The sequence below is a fragment of the Drosophila takahashii genome, chromosome 3L (assembly GCF_030179915.1).
Source record: "Drosophila takahashii strain IR98-3 E-12201 chromosome 3L, DtakHiC1v2, whole genome shotgun sequence".
Lineage (NCBI taxonomy): Eukaryota > Metazoa > Arthropoda > Insecta > Diptera > Drosophilidae > Drosophila > Drosophila takahashii.
This window is the reverse complement of record NC_091680.1, coordinates 18,451,364-18,477,740: the sequence shown is the minus strand read 5'-3', so window position 1 is coordinate 18,477,740 and position 26,377 is coordinate 18,451,364. Positions and strand designations below refer to the sequence as shown.

General features: G+C 37.9%; 1 protein-coding gene and 1 non-coding gene across 3 annotated transcripts in view; one reads left to right on the top strand and one right to left on the bottom strand.

Moving 5' to 3' along the window:
• The window catches only part of nmo (serine/threonine-protein kinase nemo), a 72,246-nt gene that overhangs the window by 3,869 nt on the left and 42,000 nt on the right, over positions 1–26,377 (bottom strand). The window contains exons 3-8 of one of the 2 annotated variants that reach the window (XM_070215152.1): positions 9,075–9,204; positions 2,990–3,045; positions 1,837–2,428; positions 1,266–1,467; positions 1,113–1,206; positions 529–671 (exon numbers count right to left, since the gene is read on the bottom strand). In XM_070215152.1, coding sequence (XP_070071253.1) covers positions 665–671; positions 1,113–1,206; positions 1,266–1,467; positions 1,837–2,428; positions 2,990–3,045; positions 9,075–9,204 — 1,081 coding nt within the window. In that variant the 3' untranslated portion in view covers positions 529–664. Of the gene's footprint in view, positions 1–528; positions 672–1,112; positions 1,207–1,265; positions 1,468–1,836; positions 2,429–2,989; positions 3,046–9,074; positions 9,205–26,377 lie in introns of those variants that run through there. The other variant, XM_070215151.1, reaches the window with a different exon arrangement.
• TRNAA-AGC (transfer RNA alanine (anticodon AGC)) lies at positions 20,649–20,721 on the top strand. Its single transcript has one exon. It is a non-coding gene; the product is annotated as a tRNA-Ala (tRNA).

The window sequence follows — 26,377 nt, the reverse complement described above, 5'->3', positions numbered from 1 at the left end:
TATTTCTTGTTAGACTCTGCCGTATTTTTGTTGGTTTAAGAAAACATTTATGTACACAAAAATAGTTACGCAAAAATACCCATTAAAAAGAGATGAAATTAAAATTATAAATCCAAATGAAAAGTTAATCATAAAGAAACAGTTAAAACTAAAGAAGTTTATCGTTTTTTTGTTGGTATTTTTTCTTTTTGGTTTTTTATACACATTTGCATAGGGTAGAAAAGTAGATAAAAAGATATGAACAAAAAAGAAGATAAACTAAATAAATAAATATTTAGTAAGGTTTTCGCTTTATCAACAGACCTAAGAAGGAGTAGAGACACAGTTGCCGCCCCGAGGCCTCATTTTCTGTATCTGTATCTGTATTGTATCTTTATCTTGGCTGTGCTTTCATTTTCATTTTCAATATCATTTTCATTCTTCAATCATTCGGTAGATTTCGGATAGTATCTTGTGACTTCTGCGTTTCTATATCGATTCGTTCTAGTGAGAGTAGATCGCGCGCCTAGTTTCTTGATCTGGACAACGATCTCGATCTGGATCTGGATCGGTTCTCGAGGGCAGCGCAACAGTAGGCGGCGGCGGATTGGAGCAGCGGCAGGAGCAGCAGTGCAAGTTGTTGTGGTAGTAGTGGTAGTGGTAGTAGTAGTAGATTTTCTCATTCTCATTGGCTTAACAACGCAAATATAACGATTCGATTTAATAGAAATTTCAAGATTAATATCCATGTTGAACAACAAAAATAAAAGAACAAACGAAAAAGATCATTTAAAAATAAGGTTACAAATAATAATCGTAGTTCGGTGGGTAGAGAGTTATATAGAGATAGTTCGAGTGGTTGGGACAGGTACGACAATTAAGTGGAGTAGGTTCAGAGAGGGAGCATTACACGGAAGCCATGGTCAATTATTCAAACAAAAAAATCAGACAAATCAATTGTAACATAAGAGTATAGAAAGAAAGTAAGGTTTACAATTTTGACTAAGTGTTAAATTTTTAGAAAGAGTTTAGGGGTAAAAGAGGACAGGACTGCGTGCAGTGGTGGGAAAATTTCAAGGGTTTTTGGTGGGAAAAATTATTGGGGCCATTTGGGCCGGGAACTCCTCACTCACCTGGCGAAACTCTTGAAGGCCGCACTCTGTGGATTAATGCAGAGCGGCACACGACCCGTTTGCAGCTGCTCGGCTATGAACTTGTGCATCTCCTCTGCAAGTTTCAAATTGGTTATTTTATTTCATGATATTAGTTTCAAGATTCCCACTCACCCTTGACCTGTTGCACGGATGTGAGCTTGCGTTCCCATAGATCATCGAAGGGCTGGCCGGCGGAGGGCTCAAAATCAGCCGTATATTGTCGCATTCCGGCCGAGGTAGTGAAGCAACATTTGCACATGCACGAGTGGTAGCGCAGGCGACCCTCGTCTAGATACGGATGCGCCAGGGCATCTGTCACAGAAATACGCTTGTCCTGGGTTGGGAATGAGGAATAGTTATTAATAAACAGAATAACTTTGGATTTGTGCAGTACTACAAATGATTACATTTCTTGTTAAAATGATTTTTAAATTGGTTTTCAACAAGGCTCTCAATATTTAAGAAAAATTTAAAGAACATTTGTTGGACTATGAATAAATGTAGTATATTTTAGTATTATTTAGTATTTTAAAACATAAAATGCCTTGGAAATGTCTTATATTTTCTTTTATTGAGTAGTTATTAGTTTTAATAGCAAAAGCCATATTTGCAGAATTTATTCTTTCACAAAACTGCCATAATATCAAATATTGTACATTCTATTTTAATACTAATAAAATTCCCTTAATTTTAGTTATCTTACCGGATCGAAGACGAGCATCTGGCAGAGCAGGTGCACCGCCTCGTGGGTGGCATGCGAACTGAGTGTGTAGAGCACCGAGAAGGAGGGCGGCTTGGGCGCCCGGCGCAGCATGTGGGTGCGAGCGCCCTCGCAGGCATGCCGCATGTCCTCCATGGTGGGCGTGCCCAGCAGCTCGGTGATCAGCTCCAGCTGCTGCACGGGATTTTGCGCCTGGAAGAGGATGCGACGGCCCAGGAGCTCGCCGAAAATGCAGCCCACCGACCAGACATCCACGGCCGATGAGTAGTGACGGGCGCCCATCAGAATCTCCGGAGCCCGGTAGTACTGGGTGACCACCTCCTGGGTCATGTGCTTCGCCTGATCCGGCTCCTCGACGCGGGCCAGTCCGAAATCACAGATCTTGAGCACGCAATTCGAGTTGACCAGCAGATTGCCCGGCTTGATGTCGCGATGCAGGATGCGGGCCGAGTGCAGATACTTGAGGCCGCGCAGGATCTGGTAGAGGAACACCTTGATGTGGTCGGCGGACAGGTGCTGCGGCGATACGATGATCTTGTGCAGATCCGATTGCAGCAGCTCCGTTATCACATAGCTATTAGTCGATTCAAAAAAGAGGGGTTAAGGTGGAAACCAATTTTATAGAGACATGCGAAGAGAACAAACAAAAGTTTAAAACTCCCTTCTTCTCTTTATCACTTTTTTGCCTTGTTTGTTTATGCCGAAAACTTTTTCAATTAGTTACATTTGCTTTTAGCCCAAAACTTTCGACTGCGATGCCCGAGAAGCAGGCAACTGGCTTTACAGAATCGAATTTTTAGTTTCTAGGGGGAAAAGATTAATAAAATATTTTCAGTAGATTTTTAGTTTGAATATTTTTTGGAAAATTAATTTTCTTTTCTAGTTACATCACAGCGCAGTCCAAAAATGTCTAACATTTTAAATCCAGGCGTTTTTGTATCAAATGTTTCTTTAAAAGTTAAAAAATAATTTCAATAATTTTCTAATACATCTTCCTGTTGTAAAACCACAATTTCTTATACAGAAAATTAAAATGGTTCCTTGAAAACCACAGAATTTCCCAATAGCCTAATTTTCACACATTACACTGCAAAAAGGTAAAAGTATTTGTTTTTGTTTTTTGTAAAAAGGATACATTTCTTGAAAGAAATCCAAATGCGGTGGCTGTAGAATGTCCAGAGCTGAGAGAACCTGTAGAATAAATAAACAAACACAAATCATTAAATAAACACACTCACATTCGATCAATAAATAACTTTGAAAATATAGCAGTGTCATTGAACTGGCAGTTAAAATTAAAATCCCTAGACAATACAGTTAACGATTTACACCTCATTTCGAGGGGATTACCTGGGGTTGGTCATAAATTATGGAGTTGCAATAAAAATCAAGTTGCATGTTAAGTGTTGCTGCCGTTGGACATTAAATGCCGCAAGTAAAAAATCACAAAGCAACAAATCGGCAAGGAAATTGTTGACCCCTTGATGATGTTATACTACTGCCGACGGAGGAGATACGAAACACGAAACAAAGTCTGGGGTGCCTTTATATGGGGGAGGAGGCCAAGTCCGCCGACTGATGGACAGCAGAATACAAAAAAGATATATGTATAGAAAAAAACGAGGGGGAAAAGAACCACAGACAGACAAGCGCTGATTTATTTTCGCTTGCGGTGAAGAGATGATGAAGGAACTCGCTGGCAATCACATCGAAAAATCTAACAGAAGGAGTAACTCCTCACCCCTCGGCCATTTAAAATCAATTTACAATATTTATACAACTCCAGTTGGGCTGCAAAATGCGTAAAGTGACCGAAAAAAAGGAGCAAGAAGAACAAAAAAAAACCTAAATCCGCAGCGGCAGCAAAAAATGTTGCCAGCCACAATGTTGCACATTTAACCCCCTCTTGCCCGCTTTTGTCGGCAGTTGGCAAAGCCGAAAGCAGTTCAACAATTTTGAGCACTTTTCGCGGGGCACTGCGAACGCAACAACAAAAAGTGCCGACAACTTTGGTTACTGGTTTTCTTTTTTTTTTGTATTTTATTTTTTTTGCAGGCTTACTAAGCCGTTGCCGTCTTCAAGTCTGAATCTCCGTCGCCGTCTTAAGTGGCAAAGTTTTTTGCGCTCTACAGGAGCGACGTGATATTCCCCTCCCCTCAGCTCCTTTCCCTTCAGTTCTCTGCTCCTTTGGCAGCCTTTGTTTTATATTTATTTCTTTGTACGCTTCGGCAGCCCGTAAATTCTGTAATATTTCGCGACTGCGCCGCTGCTGTAATTTAGCGACTGCATTTGTTGCGTTTGCGGTTTGCAACATTAAATGCGAGCAGGTGAAGCAAGGCGACCTTTGGGATACACTGTTTTACAAAGAAAATCTAGAGATTTTATGTGATTTTTTGTTTAGATTTTTAAAGGTTTCAAAAAAATTGGACAAATGGGAATTTGGGATGTTTTTTAAATATGATATTTTGTTTACCTTTCTAATTTTTTTTTTTTTTTTTAAGATCCGTTTTATCAAATTTGGGTAATATTTTCTTAACTTACAAAAAATTTTATCATCTTGAATTTATTAGTTTTATGATTTCTAGCTATCTGTATCTGTAGGTATTTGTTTTGATCCCCTTTTAATGTTTATACCCATTGCTCGGAATAATTAGCTGTTCATTTATGTTCATTATTCAGCACCACATATGGTGTACAGATATTGCAAACTCATCATGACCAAATCTCTCCCTAATCCAATTAGTTTCCTGGTAAGAGTATATAAGGCAGGCAATACAAAAATAAACGAAAAAAACGAATTTCAAGTGTTTCTGAATGGTTTTCGTAGTTTCTTTTTCGGTCAACTTCATTTACTGCACTTCACCTCGCTGCACTGCACTTCACTTAACTTCACAGCGCAGGCGCGTAATTTTCTGCCGCGGCCGGGTTGTTATTGTTATTACTCGGGCTGCATTATTTTTTTTGGGGTCTCACGTGCAGCGCGGCTTGCAGCTAATTAACATTTTGGCTTGGGCTTGCAATCAGAAACCAAATTTATGCATTGTGCACCGCCGAAAGCAGCTTCAAGTGTCCTTGAAGTGTTGTATGAAAATGTGAGGAGAATTGGCGGAGTGCAGGGGAAGTAGCTAACCAACTTAGTAATAAAAACAAAAACCAACAGCTAACTAGGTTGAATTTTTAGACAAGGCTGCACAGAAAAAGATATTCATTTTATTTAATCATTGTTGTTTTTTATCTTCAACAAAAACATCAATTTAATTATTTATTTTTTGCTGCACATTTTGTTACGAATTATTTAACTAACATTTATGTAAACTATTTAACAAATGTTTTCGAAGTAAATCACTTTTATTTAGAGATTTTTTAAGAAATAGATATGATGATGTTTTTGAAATAATTTCAAATATCTTTCTGTGTATATCTTTAAAATTCTAGTCAAATAAAGAGACGGAGAAACAAGTGAAACTTGTGTTAAACTTGCAACCAGCAGCTGTGGCAAGTTGTTGTTTAACCCACACCGTACCACACCTCATCCACCATTTTTAACCCACTGAGCGCCAGCTCTTGTCTACAATTTCCTCCTGGGCTCCCCAGATCCGAACTTCCAGCGAATTTTCCCCCCAACCCCAGGTCGCTGTGAAAACAAAAGCAAAAGTGTCACCGCTTCGACTTCACAAGTATTTTCATTCCATGCTGAGGGACAAATTTCTAGCTAAAAGATTGTCAAGCAGCAGCTGTCAACACATATTTGTTGGCTAATTAAATGAGTGGGGGCTGTCGAGGGGCCAGACTCCACTCCGAAATTGACTATTACAACTCGGAGAGCTACAAATAACTAAGAAAACCTTGAGGAGCAACAACATAAATTTCCTTTGATTACTCTTCGCTAGTTAAAGCTTACAAGAAACTTTTTAAGCAATTTGGTTTTTTGTTGGGTCATTTCCTGCTAGATATGTATCTGGAAACTGAAGAAACAGACAGAAAAGATGGTACGAACCACTTGAATAATATTAAATTTCGTTAAAAAGATTTATATAAAAATTTTAACAAGATTTGTAATATTGGTATTTAGGAATATGTCAATTCTTTCTTCTATTAATTTTTTAAAAAGTATATTAAATTTGTTTTTTAAATATTAGCTGAAGATGATTAGCATTTTCTTTATTCCTTTCCCTCTAAAATCGAAACGAAATTGACATATTCATTGCAAAAAGCATGAGTGGCAAAAGCAATGCGAATAATAACAAAAATTTGCATGCAATTGATGCCGCCAGCGCGTCAAACTCAATCATTTTGGTCGGAAAAGGGAGCAAAATCCGACACAGAGGAGTATTTTGGAGAGGGGAAAACGGAGGAAGTTTGGCAGCCACCTTCGAGGCTGCGTACAAATAAAAGAAAATGAGGAAAAACTCCTGCCTCGCTCGAGTTGCATGTGAGAAATGCTTTTGAAATGTGCGCCACGTACGCTGCAATAAGAAATAAAATTCAACAAAAAGAAACCAACAGCAAATCGTTTTTATAGAAATTTTTTTGGGTTTGAAATTGAAATGGGCAACGGATAATGGGGCGCAAACATTTTGCAGCGATTTGCTAAACTGCAATGCATAAAGCATGAGAGAAGTCATTTGTGGATGTGGAAAGCAATTGAAAAGCGGTCTATCATTCAAGATTTGGATTGATTGAAAGGGTCAAGAGGCAGGCAAGAAGATGTTTATTAAAGATATATCTCTCTAAGAAATATATATAGAGAAATATATGAAGTACAATATTAATTTGATTTTTCCGACGACAAAGTAATATGTCAGTACATTTTCAGCACCATCTCAGTCATTCAATCAGATTTGACCTCAAAGTAATATGACGAAAAATCAATTTGAAAATGAATGAAAGTTCTCTCCTCATTGAACTTACTTTCATCGAATGGAGGTCTTTCATTGATTGAGTTATAAATAGTTGGGCCGCACAGTCCATATGAAAGCCGTATGGGGAACCCAATTTGCAATAAAATGCAAGGCAGCCACGTGCCAAGCCCAGTGTTTTTCCGATCCCCTCACCTCTCAACCTTGTCAACAACTTGTCTGGGGTTCCTAAGCCCCTGACTCTTTCTAGTTTTCCGATCCCTCTCTTTCTAACTAACCGTTTGGAGTTGATTGCACTTGTTTGCCATTCTCTGAACGATGTCTGTCATGTAGGAAATGAAACAGGAAACACAGGCAGATGTAAAAACATGTGGAGAAAAAATATAGGTACAAAAAGTATATATTATATTTTTTTTTTTCAAGAAAATGTCTTTTAATTTATATGAGAAAGACTTGAAAGCCTAATATAAAATGATAATTAAAGAAACATATGATTTCGATAAGCATGTTATAATAAAATACCACATTTTAATTTGTAGCTTGTGATATGATTTGGGATAAATTCAAAACAATCAACTAAAAACTCCAAGGGAGAACAAAATTGTGGTATTTTTCCCAGTACATCCATACATATTTCTCTGGCGTTGACAACAAAGTCGCGCCTTCGTTGTGCTTCTTTTATTTCCCCTACTGCGATTCATCCACCCACCTATAGCAATTTATGCATATTAATAGAAAATTTGCATATTGGGCAAGGTGTTACAGCAAATGCTGTTGTTGCTGCCGACATATGGCATCGAGATTGGCGAACGGAGAGGGGGGAATATAGCTGTCTGCTCTACAACGCCCACTTCTGCTATACCTCTTCATTATTGCATTACGAAATTCACACGCAGCCAAGCGCGAGTAAAAAAAAACAAAAATCACAAAAGGAAATCATGTAGGCTGATGGAAATGATGATGATGGATAAGCAGAGATGGTAGATATGTATGTGTATATATTGGCTTTATCTTCCGACATTAGATTCCCAGACAGCCCACGGCTTATTTGTTGTCTAATGAAGTTGAACCAATCTGAAAGCGATTTAGCAAATATAAAATATTAGAGGGGAGAGACCATGACATTTAAGAGTGCAGCGAATCGTATGCGACAGTTTCTCGATATAAACAAGTACACCTCTAATAACACCATAAAAGTCTTACAATAACCTCTTCTTTGACTTTTAACTTTGAATGCAAATGTCAAATATACCAAATATGGAACAAACAAAAGGTTCTAAAAAAAACTTTCAAAGGCTATGAGCACGTGCAGCGCAATCGCTATGAATATGTAAATAAATTATAAACGCCGACATTTCAGAGAGAATATATTTATAGAAAATGTCCCATAAAATCGCATAAAACATTTGACCCTCAACAGTTGCTCATATAAATTTGTTGTACTTTTTTTTGTATGCATGCTAATATATTTCAGCCCAAATTTCAACATGCATTTATGCATTTATTGCCATCGCCTCTGGCTGTTTGAAACTGACACAAATTGTTGGACAATTCACGGATTTTATTCCAGTTCGGGCACAAATTTGTTTGTCATAAATTTGCTGCATTTGTTAAATGCGTGGCCACATCGATCATGAATGGAGTACATTTTGTAGTAGGAGAAGCCGTTTTTAAGCAAAATATCCAATTCCTTAAAGCAAACCGACTTTATTTGATCCTTTAATGAGTTCCTATCACTTTTCTGCCATATTTCATTTTATAATTACTTTTTGCGCGCCTTGTGATTTATTGTAGTCACAGAATCACTACCAATCCAAACTGATGCGAAGCTCTACTGTTTAAGGAGAACTGTTTAAATTCAATAAATTAACGTGCCATATCAAACATTTAATTAATGACAATAATTTCAGCGAACAATAATTCCACTTGAGCGGAGAACAACGGGCATTAAATGGAGGGCGTAAAAAAAGGAAATGTGGTATATTTTCCGCAAAAAGGATATATATTTTTCCGAGCCTTCCATCCCAAAAATACCTCCCTCGGCAATCTCTGTCCTGTTGCAGTTGTAAATATTATGAAAAAGAGCCCCGCGACTAAAGTGGGAAATATAATTGTTAATAAATTCACTGCAACAAAAAAGAGAATAAGCCAGAGGACAGGCACGGCGGCGTATACGTGATATTTTACATACAAAGATATAAAGGATAAATATCCAGCACATATAAAGACCCACTGCAGTGACAATAATCAAAGTGGCGTGTATGTAAATATTTTAATTAAATTTTTATGCCATCAGTGAAACGTAAAGTTTCCGATAAAGACGGTTGAGTTAAGAGTATACAAAAAGGAATTTCCACTTACATTTTCATGCTTGAAGAAGCAGAGCATTTTCAGCTCGCGAAAAACGCGTTTCGATGAGACCAACGATTGGAACACATTAGGCAGCTTCTTCAAGGCCACGCGTCGTCCATCCCGAGGATCTGTGACGGCCCTGGAAATGAAAAAATATTGATTAAATAATATAAATGAATTAAAATTATAATACAGTAATATGCACTTAAGCTTTAAAACAAATTTCTTTATCTTGGAGCTCCTATTTTACACTCCTTAACTCTAAGTCTATTATTATTTTCCCCTTTCTATATTTTCCTGGTATAATTTCAGTGTGCTGTTGAGAAAATTCTTGTGTTTTTCAAGCCAGCCAAAGTTAATCTGCAACTTCTTGTTCACCGCTCAAGTGTCGCATTATAAACAGACCTCAATGGCGAATTCTTTCCCCCTTGGCATGAATGTCATTTTATACTCTCGGCCAGACAAAGCACAGTCAAAATCAGACAGACGGGGGAAAGCAAACAAACATTCGATGGAGTTTAAAAGTTCGTTCAACTTTTTGCCTTGACGATGCCAGAGTTATTTTCTTTTGTTTTTCAACTAACCCCCATCCCCCTGCCAACACGAAAAATCGCTTTTCTATTCGGGGGCCTACAAAATGGCGCCTAGAAGTAGGCAAATGTGTATTGTCTCGCAATTGATAAACAACCACAACGACATGGACACAAAATTAGCAATACGAAAATTTGCGGGAAAAAAAAGGTCAAACAACAGACATGTGGGGTTTTGGTTGGGTGGCGAAATTAAGGAGAATGAATCAGGCCAAGGGGGTGGTGTGCGAGCACCGACGACGACGACACAGAGGCGTCGGGCCGGCTTATGGAGAACTTTTATGATGCCATTGGCCATGGCTTGGGTGTTAGTCAGCGTCCTGTCCTGTCTGGGGCCAGGTCCTTGTAGTCTGGCTACCCGACTCCTTGCGTCAAATTTCTGAGGCGTGAAAATGCAACATACAGCAGCTGATCTAACAGCTGTAAGTTAGCAGAGGCGGCCTCTATCGAAATTCCTGAAACGTAACATTGAAGATTGGTCTTCTGTTAAAGTATTCTAGAAAACACAATTTTAGTTTAACGACTTTAAAAAAATGGGTTTTGGCCAAAAAAAGTGGTCAAATTCCCCATAGTGCATTGCTTCATCGCTTTCCTTTTGCCTTTCTTTCTGTGTGTGTGTTTTTGTTTCTCAACGGATGAGTCAGCATCCAATTTGAGTGGAGCATACATTAGGGCGCTTTTCTTGCCAGGCAGAAAGCGATTTGCATGTCTGAGTTGTGAAAACGAATAAAATCGTCTAGGCACAATGTCAGAAGTGTTAATGATAATGAGGAACGAAACGATTATGCTAAAATGCAAAACAACAAATGGAAAAAAAGGCAGACAAATAGCTGAAGCAACTAAATAAGGGAGTAATGTGATGAAATGGTTGTGTTTATATCCAATAATATTTAAGTACTAATATGTAATAAAATAAAGAAAATCTTGAATCCATACCAATTTTAGGATATAAAATAATCTAGAATTTGAAAGCCATTCAAGAAACGCCGCACCCAATAATATTTTATGGTCATCTATCAATCTCAAAATCGAGAACTCACTTTGTTTGCGATGAATTGGGTTAAAATCAAAAATTGTTTACAGCGAGCACAGTGGAGCCACAGAAAGCGAACCGATAAGACCGCATACATGGACAAATAAGGCAAATGATGCGGAATGATAAAAGGGGACAGACAGAGAGGGCGAGAGTCGGGCAGAAAGAGAGCGCATGATGATGATGGATGACAAAATGCTGGCAGGTCGGTGCGGTGGTGGGAGGCAGACCACTATGATTGTCCATCCCCCTCTGACCTTCGCTTAAGATTGGCCCCTCCCACAAAAATTTTCCCTTCCCTTCCTCACTTTTCCTTAACATCATTGCTGCAATTTCTGATGTTGTTTCATTTCTTTTTCCCTTCTTTCAATGTCAGTTAATGGGAAATCATTTATCATGTGCGTGTCGCTCTAAGAGAATAAAGAAAAAGAAGAAACAGTTGGAAAATGAGTCTTAAAGCGGGGCGCAATGGCAATATATATTCGGAGCGAAACAAAAAGTGCCAGAACTAAATGATAATTACCCAAGACAACAAAGCGCACAGAAATCAATAATTTATCATCTCTGACCCCAGAGGTCTGTCCTTCAATTTGTGCTGGTCTCCACTCAACTTGAAAATTTGTTATAGTTTCCCCCATCTGATTGATCGGAACCAACGAAATAGAGAACAGAGCCCATCTTCAATTGTCTTGCTCCAATCCAGGTGTGTGTGTGTGTGTGCATTTCGTGTTCAAGTGCTCGGAATCGAATAAGAAAAGGGTTTATGGATTGGGGAAAAAGTAAGGAAATAAAGGGTGGGAAACTTCAAATTGCCATTTCGATGTTTGGAAAGTTTTGCCGCATTCTTATTTTATTTTTGCCATCTTCCCTTTCCGTTTTCCTTTTGTCATCCCGCAAACAAATTCAAATATCCTTTCGATTGGCTCTTAACCAGTTGGTTATATCGTGTAAATATAATTTTATTGGAGTATATTGATTTTATATTTTCTAATTCACTTAAAAGAAACTTTAAATACTCGACAAAGTAAAACATAGCCCTTTTTATCTGAATATTTTACTATCCGTGGATGAATAATACATTTCCCCTAAAATGGGCTATCAAATATCAATTGTAGGGTATTTTCCATTCGATTTTTGCCCATATCTAACTCCATTGCACATTCCTTTCGAATGCTTTAAGCAGCTTAAGCCGAAAAATAACTTTTCAATGACTTTTCGGGTTCGGACCTCGCCTGCGGGTCACATCTGCCTTAACTTTACATTATTATTTCATTCCTTTTTCCATTCCATTTTTTGCATTCCTTGTATTTTATATACACTTTTCGTATTACACAAAATGATGTTTGGGACCCTTTTTAGAGGCCAGAAGCAAGCATCATCTCACCAGTATCGCAGCAGCCGTCGCCCTCGTCTGCTTGCATAATTTCATTTTTGATTTCTTCTGACACTTTGCACATGCTTTTTGAATAACTCATCACCTTGTGCACTCATCATCAAACATTCTTGGCTCGGCCACACCCCCTTTGAACGCCCCCTGGCCCCCTCCTTAAAAGCTGATCCATCCAAGTGAGCATTTGTTGCCTTTGGGCCTTTAACTTCCTGCTGCCGCTGTCGTCGTCGTCGTCTGACTGCCTTTTTCTCCATCTACCAGATACACCCGTTCATTGAACCCTCAAGTATTCTGGATCTCGCTCTTTTCGATTATTTTTACTCGATTTAAAGCTTTTTTTTAAAGCAATTTCATTTAAGTTCGCGAAAGCAAAACGGGTGTTTGATATATTATATTTATTCAATAAATAACATGTTTCCAAAATATTATTTTATCACTTTAGCTATATCACTTTTTTAACCTTCAAAATCAAGTTTAAAATCGCCTTAAAAACCCTATTAAAATGTATGAAAATTACCAGCTCACATTTCGCTATTGAAGTCCTCAATTACTAATTGCAGTTTTGCTATAATTATAGACCCATTATACGATATATGCCACATGTGCCAGCTGATGGGGGTGGCATTTCGAGGCATTTGGGCTGCGTGTAAATTACTAATTTCTGCTGTTGTCCTGACATCGCTTTGATTGTCTCTGTCACTCTCCCAGTGGCTCTGTCTGTCCCTGTCGCTCTGTGCTCTTTGTTTGCTCAGTGATGTGCTGAGCCATCCAAATGTTGTGCTTCTGCTGATGTTGGCATTTCGCAGTGTCCATTATTTTGGTCAGCCACCGGCAGAGAATAGAGAAGTGCAAACTCATGCGGGTGTACACTGTACAGATGGCGAGAATAATATACAGACGTTTAAATAATATATTTCCCACTGGATTTAGTTGAGAACTCAAGAAATCATCTTTCGCTTTCATTATGTTTAAATATGTTTTTTTAATTCAATAAAAACATTTACTGATGGAAGAATATTAATTGTACTTTAAGTTCAAAATCACAATTTCATTTAAAGTATTAATAGGGAATGTTATATTATTATTTTTCGTTCCCATCCATTTTAACCTTCAAAATACTTTTCAAATACTTTAAAAATTCATTAAATAGTTAAAGTTTAGGTTATAGGTTTAAAAGGAAATTAAATGTTATTTTTTCATTATTATTTAATTTCAGCTTTGATGGAGCCTGTACCACATATGTGGATGCGTCATGTTTGGGCCAAGTTCTCCCCCGACACCAACGATGGCAACTAATTCGCATGTTTCAACCATTTCACACTGTTATAATTATGGCAATGTATGCCAATACCAGCAGGGAATTCAAACGTCCAACCGCAACTCTCTCTGTCACTCTTCCACTTCGCTAGCTGTCTCGCTCTCTCACTCTTACTGTGAATACGCAACATTAATTGCAACATTTTCGCTGTTGTTAATTGACTAATAACTTTGGGGTTTATTCCCCGGGGGATGGGACAAAAGCGGGGGAAACAGGAAGAGAATTCGGGGAAAATGGACACTCAGACAAAATAAAACAATTAGGCTTAATTGAATTTGATTATATGTATAAATAAAATAACGAATATTCAGATACTAGAATGGCTTTAAAAACGCAATTTGAAACTAGCTTAGTTGTGTGTGTGTGCAAATATCTATGAAGAAGCTGGGAAAACCCAATCTCCGTTTTTCCGCCCCATCTCCTGTCTCCTTCTCCCCCACTTCCTGTCTGCCTCGCCGCCTTGCCCCCCCTTTCTCCCACTTTCTCTATCCATTTCGTCGTCGTCTGCTTCAATTTATGCGCGTAATCAATTTTACAAATGGCCTGCAGGCAAAGGCAGGTGGTAGGCGTGGCATTTTCCGGCCAGAGAGCGAAAGAGGGAGGGAGGTAGAGAGAGAGAAATAAATTTATGCAATTTAGAATTTTCCAAGGGTGGGAAATTCTACTAGTATGTGCAGTCAATGACTTTTACAGCCGAACGATGCTAAAATCAATTAAAATCCATTTTGATTGCATACTTCGCACAAATCCTGCCCCTATAATTCTCTCCCAACGAAAACTACGACAAAAACTCTGGGAGTTTCGCACTTAAGTAGACTATGAAAAATGTGGAGACATTAAAAATGTTTTCAAGGCAAAAGCAAAACAATAGAGTCATTGTCAATGTCGTTAGCTCGACTGCCGCCGCTTCTCCTTGTTGCCTTTAGAGTTCTTGGCCATATTTCACTTTAATGCCAAAGAAACTGCTGCTGCTGCTCCGACTTTTGGGGCGGAATGAAAAATGACAACAGCCCAACAACAGAGCGCCAAATTGCCAAAGACATTAAATGAAATATTTACGTATATACCGAAAGTTAGAGGCGGAGGCTTTGGCCTGGCCCTGTCATAATTTTATAATTTTCTGTGTAATTGTTTTGGGTAAAAGTGAAAATGTTTGACATGAATTTATGCCTCAATTTTTGTCAGTCTAACAATTAGAGCCAAGCTTAAGCCTTCAATCTTATAGATGGGGTAAATAAAAACGCTTTAAGATTAATTGTTACTTATCCCGGTTTAAACTTCTTAAATATTCCTTCTTCTTGATGTTTTAAAGTGCTTACCTAAAAAGAAAAGAGAACAATTTTTAAAATTAGTCTTGATTGGATATTGTATTATGGTGTCAAACTTTTTATTATAAAGAATGATACTTATATTTGTTATTTCAGAAAAACGACAATGCATAAAAAATATCATAATAATAATAATAACTTTCCCTTGAATAATTTAATTTAAGAGTCAATTGAAGAGTTCCCTTATATTTATTCAGAGGTCATGGCAATGTCGCAAAATGCCAAAAAGCAACCCCAACTTGTCGCTACCAATTATGTAAAAATCTGTTGGAAATTTAAATTTAATGTTGCCTTTTCCGTGGGGCCATCGAAGTCATGGCTCCTCTCCAGCCAGATTATGACACTTGCTCCTGCCATTTTTTTTTGCTCAGCTTCTGACGCAAATGCGCCTCAACATATGCAACGAGTGTTTTATGTAATGGAAAATTACCAAAGTGCCAGGGACAAACAAAAAGCGAACCAAATCGGCGCCAGATAGAAGAAACAAGTTTGCGGCTCATGCATTTGACACATGCCAATGGGAGGGGAATCAGAAAAAAAGGAAAACTTTGGTCGCCACCCTCGGGTGGGTGGATACAAAAATAATGATGATGATGACGATGATGTGCCCTTGAATCATCAGCAGCCGAAATGTTCGGGGGAGCGCGTGTGGGCGCCAAGGCAAAATCGTTTCATTTCATTTCGTTACGTTACGTTTTTGTGAGGATTTGTCCGCAAACAATGGAGCGATGAGGCTCTGCTGCTGAAATGCCCAAAAATAGCCAAAGGATCCCAAAGGCAAAACAGTGGCCGCACGTCACCGCAGCACCAGCTGCCACGCCCACAACTCCTCTATATTTGGGTTGATTAGGCGGCATTAGCAAATGGGTAACAATGGGAGGATGTTGTATTTAAGACAAGACCCTGAATTCAGGGAAGATACTGGTGAAATTGTAAAACATTTTAAAGTATTTCTTTGGAATTTTCTGAATATTATCGGGAATTTTAATTGAATTTATTTTTTAAGATCTGTAAAACTGACATAATTTCCAGGGTAATCCCCATGTCCATTCATATTTCAGACTTAATGTATTTCCTTTTTCTTTTGTTGTCGCTTCATACTTAAGACCGTCATCAGCATTTCTCATGGATTTTCCGCCTCCTCCCGAGTAATTTTGCATGCTCGAGCGATTTCTTGTTGTGCTTCGCATGTTTAATTTAGCCTGACTTCTCTTTCTCTTTCTAAATTTTTCCATTCCTCCCTATTAACCCACAATCCGCAGCTTCCCGGCTCTTCAAACACTTGCATGTTTGGGCCTGCCCGTGGGGCCAAGGCCAAAAAGGATAGTCGTCTGCCGACCATTTGAGCATCCCGACGGGGCTTAGGATTTTGCTCCACAGATGCCTGACCGCCAGTGGGGGTCTTTGGGTTACTTTTAAATTAATTATGCACTTAATTGTCTAATTATTGCACAGCAACGAACAAAAAAAGGGTCAGATGAAGTGGGGGAATGAAAACGGTGGAAATAGTTTGCCTCTTGTTCTTTTCACTGGCCGATGGGCAAAGGGATATAGTTTCCTGGAAGGATTTTTTAGCCTTTTTGGTTTAATGAGGGTTTAAAATTTGTATTTTCTACTTATTTTCCCACCTTATATCTTAACCACATAAATGTATAACTCTCCGAAATCCTTTTTAACTTTATTCCTCCCAACATCGATCAGGCATAATGTACTGGAATAAGACAAGACTCTTTTTAGGCCATTTATATTTTACTCATGGCTGAGCTTTTAAGCCAATTCATTTACGCGCTCTACCTTGGAAAACCTTTTTTGATTTTAATTTATTTTTGCTTTCAGAAGCACGCATGAAAGTTGGGCGAAAAGATTTCACAAAGAAAAGTTCAAGGTGGCGCCGTTTATTCTTTTTATGCTCGGCAGGGAAATGTATGAAGTATGAATTTCCAACGCCGCCCGCTCATTAAAAAGGGTGGAAAATATTATAAAAGATGCAAAAGGGAAAAATGTGCAAGAATAATAGAAAAAATTCTTGTGGCGTCTGTGAATAATTTGTTAAAATTAAGCCCAGCCCAAGGGCGTGGCGAACACTCTCTAATGATATATACCGTTGCAACAGTGGGTGGTTTTTGGGGGAGGAGGTGGGTGAATTGTATGAGCCTTGCCGTGGGTGACATAAAAATATTATAAATGTAAATGGCGAACGTCGTCGTCTCTGTTGTCGGGCACATTTCTCATGTGAGCGAAGGAAAACAAAGGACTCTTGGCCAGGTTGGGGGAGTTGGAAATGTGTGTTGTGTAGTTACTCCAAGGCTGGTAGACAAAGCGTCGTCGTGCCATAAAAAATGTCAAGTAAGGGAACACTTGGATTATGCAAAATGCGTCCAAATAGATTACCTACTTTAGTGTGCGGCATTAAAGTAGCATTATGCTTATTCCAAAAGGAAAATTATTTATATTTTTACCATTTGGCATTTTAAAGGTACACTAATTTTTATGGTCGAAAAACTTACTTAACTTTTAAGAAGGCGATATAATCGTATAAATTACCATTTATAAAACACATATACCCATTAAAACCCACATTTCATACCCTATCAAAACACGGCACAAATTCAATATTCCCTTTACCTTTCATAAAAAAAATATGTAGCCGACTTTTTCGCGTCATTTTCTATGTGCTTGTGTGGGTGCGTGCGTGTGTGTGTGCGTTTCAGGTGGAGCGTGTGCCATAAGCATGACAAGCTGTCATTGTTTTTTGTGCCACGTCCTTGTTTTTGTTCCTCCGCCTTCTGCCCCTTTTTCTTTACCACCCCTTTTGATCCTTCCTCTCATGACTTTATTCCTCTCAACAAGTTGCTCATACGCCACGTTGTACTAATAAGTTAATAGCTCCTCTCGCGCGTCCTTCTTTTTCTTTCCCTCACTTTCTCTCTTTCTCTCTTCTTGACAAATTGGAAAAAAGCCCCGAAATAAAATAGGATTTTGTACGTGTCAGAGAAAGTTATAACAATGGGGAAAGGTTCAAGTGAGTAACAAAATATATTGCATGAAATTGCTGAAGTCATGGAAAGTCGGGGGGGTGAAGGAGGTTGGAAAATCGAGGCCAAGAAGGCTGGTAATAATCTAAAGATTTTCCCGAGCCGGCAACCGACAGCTCAAGGTCCCGAGTTCCTTTGTTGGGGTTCTCCTCTAGCATCCTTTTACCCTAATCCAACCCTATCATTGATGGGCGACGCTCTAATAAATTTCAATACTCGATGGACAAACAATGCCACAACGATTTGAATGAAGTTGCCACTTTATCGTGAGGCGCACACATTCGAATTTACATAGATATATTATATAGGCATTATCCAAACAGAAAACCATAAGGACCTTCGGGCTGAAAGCCTGTTCGCTGTTGATAAGCCACGTTACGATTTATCCTTTATCTTTTGGCTTGAGGTAGGTCTTGCGTAACTCGTTACATCATACCACTCTTCTCTGTCTCTCTCTTTTGTATCTCTTATCAATAATTTATGAAACGCTTTTCTTATTTATGACAGACACGCATGCAAATGTGAATATTTATAATGAAAAATAATGTTCAACGTGCCCGTCTTTAATCTACTTTCTCATTCTCTGCACTTTGCTTAAAATTAATTCAACCATTTATCAATGTCCTGCTTTAATGCCATTATAAGCTTAGATTTTATTGTAAACTTAACACGCATAGCGCTATTCTAATGGACAAATGATGCCCATTTAATGGTAATTACCAGAGATAATAATGTCCCCGCTTTGAAAAGGGCTGGCTTTGTTAAATCAAATATTTAGGACCATGACATTTAAACAAAAAAGTTAGCTTATTAGGTATGCATGACACAATCTACGCTTCATCTCCAGTCCTCTTACATATTTGGATTACATTTGTTTGCTATACATTTAATTTACTGTTAAAAAATTAGATATTTTAGGATTTGCACCCTTTTTTTGTCAAAAGAATTTTTAATAAATTCTAATTGCACCGAAATAGTAAAATTTAAAGTAGGTTTTAAGTTTAAAATGTCTATGATTTACTTAAGTGACCTCATCCGAAAGCAATTTTAATTTATGAGAAGAACTTACTACGCTTTCCAACCAATTTATTTGCGTTCCCTCCACCTTTTGTTTTTCGCTGAAACGCGTTTCCTGTAAACTGACCCGTTTCTCTGACCCTTTCCCCTAACCCTATTAACCCCTAACTGACCTTATTACACATATTTGTAAGGCTAAAAATATACACTTACATATTTTCTCTCGTTTCTCATTACTACTGATGACATTTATTCTGGCACGCGATGTCAATTAGCATTCCCAGTTGAAATATGGCTGATAGTCGGAAAACAAAGTAGGAAAAATGCCGCTTGATAATCCGCAGAGTCGTGTGAACTCATAGAGTAGGAATTCTGTGAAACATGTGAGAAATATTTCCCATTTACTTTTGCATTTTCTAGTGTTGCACCACCACACCGCCGAATAGCACCCCACCACCTGCATGACATGTCCGAAAAGTCGGAAAATTTACGCGCCAGGTAATTGACAAAGGCTTGTGGGTTGCAAATGGCGAAACTTTCGGTTGGGCGCCAGTTGGGACTACTGTGCGTATGCGTAATATGAGCCAGAAAGGGGACATAGGAGAAAAATGGGAACAGGAGCGATAGACCACAAATCTTAAATGTCAAATGGCTTGAGTGACATTTGTATTGATTAGTAAATGCGATTAATCATGACTTTTGTGTTTGCGGTGTGTGTTGGGTGTAGCATGTGGCAGGAAAATAATATTACACAAGATAAATCTCCCGATTCGATTCCCTCAAATTCCCTTAATTCGGCCACATCTGTTGTGGCCTTAATCAAGCAAATGTTTTCATCAAAAACCGCATAAAGCCAATTTGCCTTCGGGATATTTAACTACAGGGTTCATTCCTAACAGTGAACACTTTGTTGTATAAAAACTAACCTTCTTTTAAAGTTAGTAGTGCTATTTAAGGCATGCGATGAATTTCTCAGCAGCAGAGTCTGCAGCATTTCATTATACGGAGTACATACTGCAACTGTAAACCTCCTGTTGTTCTTTATATTCTTTCTTCCCCCAATATCGTCTTGATTAGCACTCGATAATGACGTCAATGTGACCCATATAAAGCCGCAAGACTAAAAAGTTTCATTCCAATATTGAAAGTAAATGTCCAACAGCTGCTGCAAATAGTTAGCTTACACATAACAGCTGCAGACAGTGCGAAAGAAAAAAGCGGAGATAGAGAGAGCGAGACAGTAGATTATAAAAGAAAAGAGATGGAAATAAAAAGAGAAAAAGAGACAGCAGCAACAAAAACACGTTCGACACGTTCAACGAAACTGAAACTAAACACAAGTTGTGACCCAAATTCGCTCAACAAATATTATAATAGGCCCTCACTCATCTTCAAAGCCATTTCTCCATCTCTTTTCTTTCTCATATTTTTCCGGCTCTTGCTTCTTACCTAATTAGCCAGTAATTGAGCACTTTTCAAATGACGCAATAAATTTGCTTTTCTTTTTGGGTTATTAATTAGCTAATCATAAATGTAGGAGAAGACTTTGACATAACCAATTCATGTAAGTAGAGCGCGATTAAATAGATATGAAAGAAAAGGGGGGTTTATCAAAATATATACAAAGATAAGGAGATTTAAAAAGAGTGCTAAAAGTGTCAAGTTCATTAAGTTTTTGTCCAATGGTTCATTAAGGTGGCTGAGAATTTCCAACTTATTTATAGATAAGCTCCGACGTGAAGCAAACAAAACTACGAAAATTAAATCAAAAGCAACTGTTCGATCGGCGCAACAACAACTTCTTATATTGCTTTCGCACACGCTATAGTTTCCGTTTGCTTGGCATTTGGTTTAGCCCGTGTGCCGTTATACGGGGATGTAGCTCAGATGGTAGAGCGCTCGCTTAGCATGTGAGAGGTACGGGGATCGATGCCCCGCATCTCCAGTTGATATTTTTTTTTCTTAACATTTTTTTTTATTTTATATATGTATATTTTTAAATTATTTAAATTTGATATACAAATGATGGTATGCAAATAATTTAAAGAATGTTTTGTAATTTCATATTTTCCTCACAAAATGCATTTTTATTGTTGTGTATACTTTTATAATCCTTTTTTCTATTGTCCCAAATGCATACATTTACTGAGATACAAATTCCTTTTTATTAATTTAATAAAAGTAAAAAAAAACCCAGAATTGTATTATTTTTAAAGTCTTTCTTTTCACAAAAATTGTGATTTTTCGTGAAATATAGAAAACCGCATTTCATTTGAGAGTTCTCAGTTTTCCCAGCACTTGAGTCAAGGACAAAAGGCCTCAAAATGGACGCACTGCAGCATTAAAAACAAGATGGAAAAAAGAATAAAATAAAAATTGAACGGAAAAAAAATGTGGAGATAAAAAGCAGTGAAAAAAGCAACGGAAAAAGAGAAATCACGAATGCGTCATAAAAACTTTGCACATCAATGCGCAGCGTGGAAAAGGGCGATGGCGCTGGCGAGGGGCGTGGCAGGCGGATAGGTAGCGGATGGGGGCCATCAGCAGCCACTTTTGAGCCAAGCATATCTAGCCAACAAAGTCCTGGGCAGAAAAGCGCGATGATATACAGTGGCGGTAAAAATAATAGCATAAGGAAACTAAATTGTTTCTATTAGAATAGAAAACAAATTATTTTTAGGACATAATTATTCTTTTATACTATTCATTCGAGGTACTAATCTATATTAGTTGCACGCTAATTCCACTTCTTTAGTTTTAAAATGTATCAATGTTCTTTATATCATTAGGATATTATTTATTTTCCAAATTGGATACTCTTTTCTGAATAATCCACACCTGTCTGAGTAAGTACAACTAAATAACCATATAAAAGTATGAAATTATATACTTTTTAATCCTATAATTTCGACCCAAATTGTATATAGAATGTTATATAAATAAAAAAGAATCCACTCCTGCTGTTTGGGCCAAGATGCGAACGAAGGCACTTGAAAATCCAGCAAAAAGTGAGCAATACGAGGAGGTGAAGTGGAGTGGGCTTGGCTCTGAAGGGTAACTGACCAAATGGTTTGGGTCAGGCCGGAGAACGTTTTTATTGCAATTTCTGCCTGGCAGGCCTGTTCAGGCCAGTCGCTATATGCGTGCTATATAGCCGGCAGCCTCATTTGTTGATGGATTAGTCAAAGAGCAGCCACAGGGAAATGTGGGGAGAAGGAAGAAGGGAGGGTGGTGGGTTGGTGGGGAGCAGCAGGAGCATTTCCTCATTTGCCTGTGGCAATGCAATTTTACTGCTGCAGTTTTGCGGCTTCTGCAGTGCATTTTGGCCCCAGTAAGAGGGAGACGCAAGTACGAGGAGCCTGGCCACATTTTTGCTGCTCATTTTGGCATCATTAAAGCCTTCAGTTACGCCATTTTTCTCCTGCCTTTTTGTCTCCTTTTCCTGGCACGCACAGCACAAAATTTTGATTGATGATTGAATGCAACGGCAACAGCAGCAGCAACAGCTACAACATCTGATGAGCAACAGCTGCTTAATGATTGAGCGAAAGGCGAAAAGGAAGCCAAGCTAAAATTGTGGTAAAACATCTTGGAACACACTTTAAGCTCATTATATACATATATCTGTATATAAGGTATACTTAAGTAATCAAACATTAAGTAACACTGAGTCATGCTTTAAAATTTTTTCGGACAACGTGAATCAAGAACTAAAACAGTTTATAAAAGAAGCGAAAAATAACTAAATGAGGTCAGCTAAATTAAGAAATAAATACATACACATTTAATTCAATTTGTTCTTTAATTAAGAATAAACACATAAGATACACAGAAAGAAAATCATTTTAAAAATATTTCAACAAAATTATTATAAGGTGGTCCGAGAAAAAAAATGAAATGGGGAATATTTAATAAAAATATAAAAACCAAATAAATATCAAGCAATGAGAAAAAATGAAAATATTTTCACAGTTCAATAGGCACTAAAATGTGAAACTAATTAGTAGCGAAAATACATGAAGCTATTGATAAGAATAGCTAACGAACGTTGATTACTGCGTGGGAAAGAAATTTAACACAGCCTTTATTTAAAATTTATCCGGAAAAAATATTAAACAATGCCATTTCCCTGGGGCGTTGTAACCTACGTGTTCATTTCCATACTTTTTACTTTTTAGGTATTTTATATTTCGGCTCATGCCTTTGGCATTGTTTTCATGTAATTTTTGCTGGGAAAAATATTTTTGGATTTTTATATGCTCCAAGTGAGTTTCATTGTTTTAGTCAGAATTTTACCTTGAAGCGATTTCGTATTTGCAAAGGCTGCACAAATATTTGAATATTTAATACAAAAATTGTAATTGTGTGTAAACCACATGGAAGATTGTTTAAATGGACTTAATTTCATTGCTCTTGAAATTAAGGGCTATAAAATAATTTAAAAAGCCGATGGCTTTTGAGTTTTCTTTAAATATTTCTCATACGTGTTTCGGCACAATTTATTTAATATCCCCTAGGGGACTTATCCTTTTTGACATTTATTGCTGACTTTAATTAGTTTGGATGCCTGGTTTAATGCGTATTTATTTAATTTTCTCTTTGGAATTTCCCTTTATTTGACATATCATTCCAATGCATTTTTAATGGTAACTCGGTAAAGAATATTTTGTATTTATTCACTTTTAAATAAATGGTTTCAGCTTTGCAGTTTTAAGCTGCCATATTGCACTTTGCTTCGACCATTTATGTGGAAATTTTTGTGTAACTTTTCTTTCGGGTTTTTCTTTTAAAATTTTCGGCATTTTAACAGCCAAATGGTTGCCTTTTGTGGTTGTTGTTTGGCAATGCAGCACAATTTGGTAATCGGTTTAGGCTGAAAGCAATTAGGCAACTGCATTTCAAAGCAATTTAAATACTTAATTAAAACATCTTTTAGTTTGTGTGGGTTTCTTGGTTGAGAAAAAATCGGTATTAGCATATGTTTTGAGCAAACATTTGTTCGACAAATGTTTCCTATTTCTACTCAAAGAAAAAACATGGCTTGATTAATCACCCGTTTTGGGCGTGTTGTGCCTCTGAGTCAGCTCAAGTTGCAGCTGACGCAATATTACCGCATTTCTTTTGGCCTTTTGAACTTAACGACTTCAGATTATAATGATATGAAAATCAGGTTAAGGAAACTTAAATATTCTCAACAAAAATATTTAAAATTAAAATCATGTCTAAACCAAGAGACACCATCAGATTTTCCCATTTTAGTTTCTCACATAAATTGCAATTAAATCTGCCTGTCCAATCAGAAATTCAGTTCCATCGCCTATGAAGTCATCGATAGCTCAATAATTTATCTGTAAATCAATAATGAAGAATGCAAAATAAGCATGCTCTGTTATCTCTAACCGTTTAAGGGCCGCTTTCTCGAGTCCCTGTCAAAGTCCCTGATAGCTATCTGTTCGAAAAACTTAAAGACCAGATAAACTGTTCGTAAAAGCAAATCCGCTTTCTCGACTGCTTTAATTTATCTGAACGAGAAACAATTACAGAGTGCTGTTAACGCACTGTGAAGTGCAAAAAATGGCATGCTTCGATTATTTCATCAGCTGTTTGGGTATAATTCAAAGGAAAAGTCAACTGTGATTTCGTTTCTTCTTCATAGTTGGCTTTGGGAAATCAGCTGTCATTCTATCGAGCCGAAAACGCTTAACAGGGACTCCGAGTCCCTGTCAAAGTTAGCTCTCACATTTATGCTCGAGAAAGCCAAAATGCCTTAGCAGGGACTTTATCTGTTCGAGAAATGTTAGCCGGCACTCGAGAAACCGGCCCTAAGAGCCATTAATTTTGGACAAATATTTTTGTTGCTTTAATCTCTGCGAAAAAATGGACATCGTAGGGACACAGTTGAATATTTTCCCACACCAAAACCAAAAACTGGAAAATAATGTCACAACAAAAATAAAAGAGGAAGAGCCGAGCGGTAGACACAAAACATGTTTAACAAGAGAGAACGCTATAGTCGGGTTGTTGTCCCGACTATCTAATACCCGTCACTCAGCTAAAGGGAGTGCGAACGCTGTGTCGGGTTGGTGTCCCGACTAATAATCGTAACTCAGCTAAAGGGAGTGCGAGGGAGATAGATATATAATTTTTGATTGCGTATAACTTTTTAATGAATGGTCCGATTTGAAAAATGTCTTTTACATTTCGATAGGTATAAATATACACAACAAAATTGCATTTATACTTCTCGGAAATCGTTAAAGATGTGGGCGCAGGACCCATTTTAAAATCGTTAGTGGGCGATTGTGGGCGTTAGAGGGGGCGTGGCGCTCGGCTAAAATAAACTTGCGCTGCGTAGGAAGCCAAAGAACATGTGTGGGAAATCTCAACCTTCTAGCTTTTGTAGTTTCTGAGATCTCAGCGTTCATACAGACGGACAGACGGACAGACGGACAGACGGACAGACGGACAGACGGACAGACGGACATGGCTAGATCGACTCGGCTAGTGACCCTGATCAAGAATATATATACTTTATGGGGTCGGAAACGCTTCCTTCTGGCTGTTACATACTTTTGCACGAATCTAGTATACCCTTTTACTCTACGAGTAACGGGTATAAAAATGCATAAATTAAGCAGAGAGGGCGGTAGGAAAAAAAACAATGAAAAAGCGGCAGCAAAGCCAAATGCAAATCAGCATTGAGGCCAAAGCGAAAAAAGGAGGGCAGCCATGGGAGCTAGTGGGCGTGTTAATTATACATTATACATTTTATACATTTAAATTTTAAGATTAAAATATTCTTATTTATAATAATAACAATATTAAAGGAACTATTAATATTTAAAAAAATCGCAAATAATTTAAGAATGTCCATATAATTTTATTAGGCCCATTGTCCATAAGCATAAAAAAATAGCATAAATCAGCAGAGCCCTTACAATTGTTATTGTTTTCTTTGCGACCAGTTTACGGCCATCACAGGTAAGTATTGAAAAAACACACCAGGTGCGTAATTGGCGGTGTGTGTGAATTTGGAAATGCATTGGCAAGCGGAAATGTAAAGCAAAACACAAAATGCAAATGCAAAAAGTCAGCGAAGCAAAAAGGAAAAAAAATTAAGCAAAATCTCGAACAGCTGATGATGACGATTCAAAAGGCAGCGCTGCTTTTGTGTGGTTTAATGACCTTGCCCAAGTTGCTCGCTTCTCGCTCGCACCCGTTGCGAAAGGGGGAGGAGGGGGGTCTTTGGTATTTGCTCCCCTGCCAAGCTGACGCCATGTGGTCGCTAATGCGGGAGGGAGAGGGAACACCAGCGGGAGGGAATGAGACAACGTTCGTGCCTAATTTTAATTTTATGCACACTTCGCACGCCTCACACTCCCATCCCCTCTCATCCTCCGCCCTTTTCACATCCCATACGTATGCATAGCGCCCTCTCCCTCGCTCTTTTTATTGGCAGAAAACAGCGAAATGTATTTTTAAACTATTAAAAACTGTTTCGACAAGAGAGAATTGTGTCAAGTGTAAATTGAATACATTTTCGGTCGCCTTCTTTATTTTAAGATATGATAAAATTAAATGAAATTGAAAAAAAGAATATT